This window comes from Citrus clementina, unplaced genomic scaffold, assembly GCF_000493195.1.
Source record: "Citrus clementina cultivar Clemenules unplaced genomic scaffold, Citrus_clementina_v1.0 scaffold_4, whole genome shotgun sequence".
NCBI classification, from domain to species: domain Eukaryota; kingdom Viridiplantae; phylum Streptophyta; class Magnoliopsida; order Sapindales; family Rutaceae; genus Citrus; species Citrus x clementina.
In genome coordinates, this window is record NW_006262274.1 from 25,010,668 (window position 1) to 25,019,779 (window position 9,112).

General features: G+C 32.0%; 1 protein-coding gene across 1 annotated transcript; it reads left to right on the forward strand.

Annotated features, from left to right (window-relative positions):
* The first annotated feature begins 6,192 nt into the window (after window positions 1-6,192).
* Window positions 6,193-8,637, forward strand: LOC18043807 (zinc finger MYM-type protein 1). Its single transcript, XM_024186344.1, has one exon. It carries the CDS (start codon window positions 6,193-6,195, stop codon window positions 8,635-8,637), a length of 2,445 nt encoding a protein of 814 aa, XP_024042112.1.
* Window positions 8,638-9,112: the final 475 nt, after the last annotated feature.

The window sequence follows — 9,112 nt, forward strand, 5'->3', positions numbered from 1 at the left end:
GAATAAACTATTTATTAGTATTAATTATTAATATTAAATAAATATAATACTATAATTTTTAAATAAATATAATAATATTATATTTTCAAATAAAGATGGTATATAATAATATTATTATTTCTCTATTAATATAATAATAATATTTTTAAGTAAATTAAACTTAGAATCAAACCCAATTATTATTTAGTTAAATATAATAATATTATTTAAATATTTATTAAATATAATTATAGTAAATTTAATAAAAAGAAGGGTAAATATAAAATGAAACATTATTTTATTTAATATAATTATATTAAATTTATTATTTATTAATATAATATTATTTAGTACAAAATTAATATTTTCTTAGAATAAACTATTTATTATTATTAATTATTAATATTAAATAAATAAAGTACTATTATTTTTAAAATAAATATAAAAATATTATATTATTAAATAAAGATAGCATATAGTAATATTTATTAATTCTCTATTAATATAATAATATTATTTTTAAGTAATTTTAACTTATAATCAAAGCAAATTATTATTTAGTTAAATATAATAATAATATTTAAATAAATATAATATTATTTATTTTATTTTATTAAATATAAAATATTAAATTAAATTAAATTAAATAAAAAAAAAAAGGTAGAAAAGGGAGAGGTGGGAGTGGATTCCCACTCCCACCTCTCTCCATGGGAGTCCTACTCCCACTCTCCACTCTAAAATGAGTGGGGCCTACGAAGTGAAATTTCTAATCCTTTCCTAATTAGTTGAAGTAAATACTGAAGTAGGATGAATCCACACTCCTCACTCCCACTCTAAAAAAAAATACACAGCATAAAAAAAGTTGTAGATTAATTAGTATGTCTTAATATGATTTAGTTATAATTTGTGATTATCATAATTAAATAGTTGGTTTTAATTTAAAAGAGGATGTGGAGAGCCGTGATTTGAGTTAGGATTTAGGAAAGGCAGCAGGGAACAAAGTGTCCTCTTCGCTGACGCAACATAAACAGAGATTCGGGAGATTTTTCCCAGCGTCTGTCATGTCAGCAGTCAGCTATGACCCAGTGGTTCGACGTTAATAAATAATAAATGGACGTCTGGTCGTAAATCTAAATGCATAAATTTTTTGTGGATGTAACAGCTCAGTGCAAACTGGCCTTGTATCAGCTGAGTTCCAATAGCTTTTCCTCTCTCCTGCAACGCGTGGATGCTCCCCATTTGCTATGTTTCCTAAATTTTGTATTAAACAGGTTAAAAAACAGGAAACATACCCTGTTTGATTTCATTTTATCTTCATTGCCTCGAGATCCCAAAAGCTTTTCAGCATTTCACGTGTACGTAGGAGTTGGACATATATCTTACAGAGTTCAGATTCATATGGTTTGCACGCAAGCTACGAACCCTAATCAAATAAATTCGACTTGAGATAAGAATGCCATGTTGAAAACGACTCCGACCTAAAATCGGTACTCAATTTTTTTTATATACATATATAAGTATAAATTATTTTTATACAAATTAATGCATTGATATTAAAATTTAGATAGACAATAAGAATTAAGAAGAGTATATTTACTTGGAGAATGAGATGTAAAAAAATATAATGTCCTCCGAATAAAGAGTTAGATGGTCAGAATCCTACAAGATCATAAATCATTAGGGGTCACCAGTAGTGTTATCAACGTAGACTCTCCAATATTTAAGTCAGAGTTTTAAACTAATTCATATATAAACTCCTTTTGCAATGGTGTCCAAGTTGCTTAGCATTTGTTAAGCACCCAAACATACGAATATGCATGGCGGGGGATACTTAAATTTCTCTTTGGGGAATGCAAAAGAAAGATTAAATTGGGATAATATTAAAAATCTGAGATAAGATTTAGTGATGAACGAATATTAAAAAAAATGGAGAATCTTGAATTTATATTAAGAAACATGTAATTGAGAGGATATGACTGTGGGGTGCTAGTTCACTTAATTACTAAAATCTCTTGAGTTGATACAAGAGAAGAAGAGTTTGAGACTTTGAGTTCAAATTACATAGAATATGCTCATAATGTGGCTAGGGTGGGGGGTTTTATGTGAGATCCTGAAGAGTGTAGTATTGTTCCACCTCCGTAGTTATATCTTATGTTGACAGTCTTTTATGATTAATGAAATTTCCTTTTCATAAAAAAGAAGAATAAAATTTTACATATTTCATATTCTAAAGTTTCTAGAAATAAAGCAAACAAAGTATTCTGTAACATAGATCAAATAAAGAATGTTTTATTGCAGAAAATAATTCAAAATTCATAACTATTTTATGCATCTTACCTGGAACCGAATAAATCCCAAAATGTTCCAAGACTTCCTTACTTTCTTGCTTCCTCGCATCAAATGCTTCCTGACGATAGGAAAAATGGTGGATTATTTGGTAGAATACGGTGGGTTAATGGTGTACATGTCACAATTTTATAGTGATTATATATATATTTGACAAAACGGAAGTGAGTGCTGAAATAATTCTCCTAAGAAAAAAAAAAAAAAACTTTTTGTGGGACTCACTGATTTGTATTTACGGAGTTGGGTAAGATTTCAATTTCAGTGTCAGCTAGGTCAAGATGCCACAAAAGCTTCAAATCACCGATTGAATTTAGTATCTGGAAGATGGAATACCCATTGAAAGATACTTTTGAGCGATGTTGTTTCACCGACCAATGCACAACACTGTTGGACAAGAAGTGTTTGCAGCCATATATCAAATTTCATTGGTAGAAAGGTTCGAAATGTACCCGGGTATCAGAGACAGCCTCAAGCCTTTTGATGCCATCATGTTCACCAATAATGTACCAAAAATAACGAAGACTTTTAGAACGCCTTTATCGCTGATTACCCTCTTGCTTATTCTCCATTCTCAAAATATGTTCCTCCAGCAGTCCACTAAGACAGATCATTAATGAGGTCATGCATCACAAAGAGTGATGTACCTATGCGTGATTGTTGGAAGAACGATCTTGACAACAGCTCTTGAAAATAATCGTGGCCTAATTCTTCCATTTCCTTCTCATTTGCACTTGGTGACAACAAACCTGAAACAATTCAGTTCACCACTTTTCCCCAAGGAGCGTTGGATAAATACAGGAAGACAGTCATCATCGGATAGCATTGTCAATTAATAAGCTGAAACAGTTCCTGTCTTGGACGCTACATCTTGATTGCGAGTTGTGACAATAACCTTATATTACTCCCTGGTGGGCCAACTGCAAATGGAAGTCTCAACTTATAGTCCAATCACTGTAACTCTCATTCCAAACATCATCTAGAACAATGAAAAACTTCTTTCTAGACAACCCATCCTCGAGTTTGACTTAAAGCGATCGAGTTTAGATCATCATCACTCATCAGCTTCAGTCTTCGCCCAAATTGACTTGAGAATTGCTTTTGTTACCTTATGATCAGCATCAAATTCTTCAGAAACGCAGGCCCAAGCCTTTAGATCAAAATGTGTTGCAACTGTTTCGTGGTTGTAGACAAGCAGTGGGCAAGAGTTACTTGCCTACTCCCCCCATTCCAGTGATAGGAATGACGGAAAAATCCAACTTCAGCCCTTAAATCACCCTTCAATGACGGTTCAACTATGGATTTTTTCTCTTCTTCTCTTCCTTGAACTTCGGCTTCCATCACCAGTCTAGTGGTCTCTTATTGTTTAATTTCCTTTTTGGACTTTCCATCTGAATTTTCTTTCAAATCCAGAAAGTCTTTTTGCCTTGCAATTTGTTGAATCTAGCAGTGATCTCCGCTATTTGCCGGGCAATCATGGAATCAAACATGACAATTGGCGGACTGAATTTGGTGCAGCAAGCAGGAATGAGCTTCCGAAACTTACTAATACCAGTACTACTGTTAGTAATGAGTTGTTTTTTTAATTATAATAAGCTGGTTCAGGAACCAACTTCCTCCGCAAAGCTTCAGTTGCAAGCTCATCCAACATGTCTTCCACGTCGTAAGCTAAGTTCTGAAGTTCGACTAACAAGATTTTAACTGACCGCTTCGCCGTCTGCTTCTTATCGGCACAATCAAGCACAGCTTTGATCTTCACCAACGGATTCTCCAACTTTTTAAGGTCACCTTGGATTTGTTCATGGCGTCCAAACAGCTGCGCGGATAAGGAACAAGCTTAATCAGTTACGAGGAGACATAAAGCCGAGTTCAGAATAATTAAATAATTAAACAAATAACTGAAAATAATGTGAGAACTGAGAAGAAAATATGAAAAAAAAAATTGTCCTTCTATTTTTATAATTATTACGAAATTGGTTTTCGCATTATAGTTGTGCAAGATCAAGTCACGCCAAGTAATTCCACAACTGACTTATTCAATAGCAAAAGAATTTTAGAATATATTTGAGATAATACAATTAATCAATATATGTATTATATGTGTACTTGAATTTAGGGTACATTTGGTAGTGAGGTGTCGTAACTTTTAAGTTTAAGCTATAACTGCTGTAAAATAAAAATCATAATTGTAGAGTAAAAATCTTAACTTTTAAACTGTTGAATTGTCAAAATCTAACTGTAAGGTGTAACCAAACACCTTGACAGCTAGGTTTTGACAGCTCAATTGTCTCACATTACTCCCAAACACATTCTTAATACAACTACAAAGTAATATTTTTTAAAAATAAATACACATGTATAATATTATTATTTATTTATTATATGGTTGACGTAATATTTTTAATATATTTTAGAGTTTGAGAGACAATTTTAAAATATAAGCGGTGGGTGAGAGAAATAATAGTGGAGCCTTGCTTGGAGGGATTTATAGTAACAATTATTAGATTTGTCAATTCAACATATACGACCGTTGAAAAAATTGACTCGAAATTGGTTGTACATGCATTCGCTATAAATTATTAATGTTAAAAATGGGGTAAAAGCTTGTTTAGTCCTTATATTATGAGGTTAGTGTCCATTTAGTCCCTGTATTTTTAAAAATACCTCAAAACATCCTTGCTACTAAATATTGACACTTATGCCATTATTTTTTATTATTTTTAACTTGCTTTTACAATATTACATTTTTACAATAATGTTTCTTTTTTGGATATTAATAAAAAATTAAATTATCAAATTAAACTAAAAAATAAAATAAAAACAAAAAAGGTATATATTAATTTTTGTGGAAGCTCACGTATGTCTAAAAAATTAATATCGTAAAAAATTACATTATCAATTTTTTTAGAAAAATTAATATTTTAACTCAAGAGTGTGTTCCACAAAAATTAATATATATTATTTTATTTTATTTTATTTTTTGGTGTTAAACTGGTAATTTATTTTTTTCTTTTTAATAATGTCTAAAAAATTATTATAATAGGGTTATTTTTTTCTTTTTAATAATGTCTAAAAAATTATTATAATAGGGCAATATTATAAAAATAAGTTAAAAGGAACAAAAGATAATGGCAAAAGTGTCAATAATTTAATGGTAGGGATGATTTGAGGTATTTTTAAAAATATAAGGACTAAACAGGCACTAATTTTAAAATATAAGGACTAAACGAACTTTTACCCATTAAAAATGGTAGTCAATCAGGTTCGCTTGTTAGGATCCAAGTAAATTACAACCAGTTGTAACTTATTTCTCTCATATAAACAGCAGTGGCGGACCCTCTGTAAGACCAAAGGGTGACATGGCCCCCCTAAGATTTTAAAATATTTTGAAATTTATAAATAAAATATGAATAATTTATGTGAAATGTCTACACTGGCCCCTGTACAATTAATATATAAAGTTGATAGATTAGATAATATTGTAATTTTATAAGCCCAAAAGTAAAATAATTAAAACAATTAAATAATCCCAAAAGCCCACTTTTATTTTAAAAAAGAAATCAAACTTTCGTTAAAGTGTTTGATTTTATGCAGCCGAGAGCCCACTTAAGCCAATTACAATGGCATCAAAATGATTAAAACAACTTTTATTTTTAAAATGAAAGCAAACTTTCGTTAAAATGTTTGATTTTATGCAGTCCCAGAGCCCACTTAAGCCATTTACAATGCCATCAAAATGATTAAAACAAAAAAGAAAAAAGAAATCAGCCACAAAACTCATAACATCAGCCAAAAATCGCGATCGCGAATAACATATCCCAAAAATCACCTGCAACTCAACCGAAATCCCTAAATTTCCCAGCAGCAAACATGAGTAAGCCATCAAAAATTGATCAATACTTCAAAAGGAAAAATGCAGAAGCCAATACCAAATCTCCAAATATTGAAAATTCACAAGTCTCACTTACCAATTCACCAAATTTTAGAAATCCACCTTTAAAAGCTCAAAGAATTGAGACAAATCCAGTTATTACTCAACTTTTGGAGCGTGATCTAGGGTTGCGTCCACAAATATGGGTTCATGATGTTAATCAACGGGATGAAATTCGTAGAGCATACATAATGGCCGGTCCATATCAACCAAGACTTTCAGACAGTCCCAAATCTGGACCAGAAAAGCACCGTCGTCGTTTTCAATCTTCATGGTTCGATTCTTTTCCTTCTTGGTTGGAATATTCACCTATAAAAGATGCTGCTTTTTGTCTACCATGTTATCTCTTTAATACACCATCTGCACATCCAAAATGTAAGGCTTATACTGTTAATGGGTTTAATGTCTGGAGAAAGGTTAAAGATGGGAAAAATTGTGCCTTCCTTAATCATGTGGGAAAGGATCCGAATTCATCTCATAAAAAGGCTGAAAAATCATGTGAGGATTTGATGAGGCAATCTCAGCATCTGCCACAGGTATTTAATCGTTATTCCTCTCAAGAAATTGAAAATAATAGACTGCGGTTAAAGACTACAGTTGAAGCAATTAGATACTTAGCTTTTCAAGGTTGTTCTTTTAGAGGCCATGATGAGAGCAAAAATTCATTAAATCGTGGAAATTTTCTGCAATTACTTAAAGCATTTGCCTCTAATAATGAAAAGATTGCAGATGTTATACTTGATAAAGCTCCAAAACATGCCTCCTATATATCACCAAATATTCAAAAAGAAATTTTACATGTCTTTTCCATGAAAGTAAAAAAGGCAATTCGTGAAGAAATAGGTGATGCAAAATTTTGTTTAATTGTAGATGAATCACGTGATGAATCGAAGAAAGAACAGATGGCTGTAGTTTTGAGATTTGTTGACAAAGATGGTTTTGTGCGAGAACGTTTTTTTGGACTTGTTCATGTCTCTAACACTTCTGCAGTGACTTTGAAAGATGGGATATACTCTCTACTGTCTCATAATAATTTAAGTATTCAAAATATTCGAGGGCAAGGATATGATGGTGCAAGTAACATGCGGGGTGAGTGGAATGGTTTACAAGCTTTAATTTTGAAAGACTGTCCATATGCTTACTACATTCATTGTTTGGCCCACCGACTACAATTGGCTTTAGTTGCAGTATCTCATGAGATTGTTCCTATTCATCATTTCTTTACTAAACTGTCTTCGGTTGTGAATATTGTTGGTGCTTCTTGTAAGCGCAATGAAGAACTGAAACGTGCTCAAGCTGCTGACATTGAGTACATGATTTCCATTGATGAGCTTGAGAGTGGGAGAGGGCTTAATCAAATTGGCACTTTACAAAGGCCTGGGGATACTCGATGGAGTTCTCACTTCAGGTCAGTCTCCAATTTAATAACAATGTTCAGTGCAACATGTTCTGTTCTACTTAATATCATTGAAGATGGCACTAATGCTTTCCAACGAGGAGATGCTGATGCTGCATATGAGGCAATGACTAGTTTTGAGTTTGTTTTTATCTTGCACCTCATGAAAGAAATTATGGCAATCACTGATATACTTTGCCAAGCTTTGCAATCTAAATCTCAAGATATTTTACATGCTATGCATCTTGTTTCATCAACTAAAGCACTTATACAGAAATTTAGAGATGATGGGTGGATTACTTTGCTTAATCAAGTGAAATCATTTTGTGAGGTTAGAAATATAGATATTCCAGAAATGAATGCTCAGTATGTTGCAAGACAAGGTCGAGCTCGGCGTCAAGAAGATAACTTCACTGTTGCTGAACATTATAGGGTAAATTTGTTTTATGCTGTTATAGATTGCCAATTACAAGAGTTAAGTAGTCGATTTAATGAACATGCAGTGCAATTGCTTATACTTAGTTCAGCACTTGATCCTCGTGAATGTAGGGAGTCATTTAGAATTGGTGATGTTTGTCAATTGGCTGACAAGTTTTATCCAGCAGATTTTACAGACGTTGATAAAATGAATTTAAAAATCCAACTTGAGCATTATGAGTATAATGTAGTTCAACATCCAGAGTTCAAAAGTTTGTCGACCATTTCTGACTTGAGCCAATGGTTGGTTAGTACTAGAAAAGCAACAATATTCCCCCTTGTCTATAGAATAATTGTTCTTGTGCTAACTCTTCCAGTGTCTACTGCAACTACAGAACGATCATTTTCGGCTATGCGTATAGTAAAGACAAGACTTCGCAATAAAATGGAGGATGAATTTCTTACAGATTCATTGATTATGTACATTGAAAGGGAAATTGCAGAAAAATTAAGTATTGAATCAATAGTCAACGAGTTTCGAGATATGAAAGAACGTCGTATTCCATTTTAATGTTGGAGATCCTGATTTTGGTGGGTTTAGTATCTTATGTTAAGAATATTTTGTTGCTTGAGGAAGCTTTTTCCCTTTACAGTTATGATGGTTTCTGTTTAAGTTTTTTATTTTCTTTTGATAGCTTCAGTACTTTAAGACTTGAAATTTTGTGTGGGTGGAGGCTCTTTTGCTTTGTAATCATCTTCCTTAATGAATTATAAATGTAAAATTATTTTAATTTAGTATCTTACTATTTTTTTGGATGATTTGGTCGGGTTGTAATTTATTACTTCTAATAGCATCAAAATTATAAGTTTAAATTTGGCCCCCCTTAAATTTTCTCCTGAGATCCGCCCCTGATAAACAGTAATACATCGGTGGGGTCCAAATAATTTTTGTAAGGGGAGTAAATTACAGCTATCAGTAACTTACCATTTGCCCACTCGTTAACTTCTGTTTATGAACTCCTCAGGGATCTTTTTACTTGCTAGCT

Bases quoted from the DNA above. Each gene is read 5' to 3' on its own strand.
- LOC18043807 (XM_024186344.1), top strand. From the start codon at position 6,193: ATGAGTAAGCCATCAAAAATTGATCAATACTTCAAAAGGAAAAATGCA.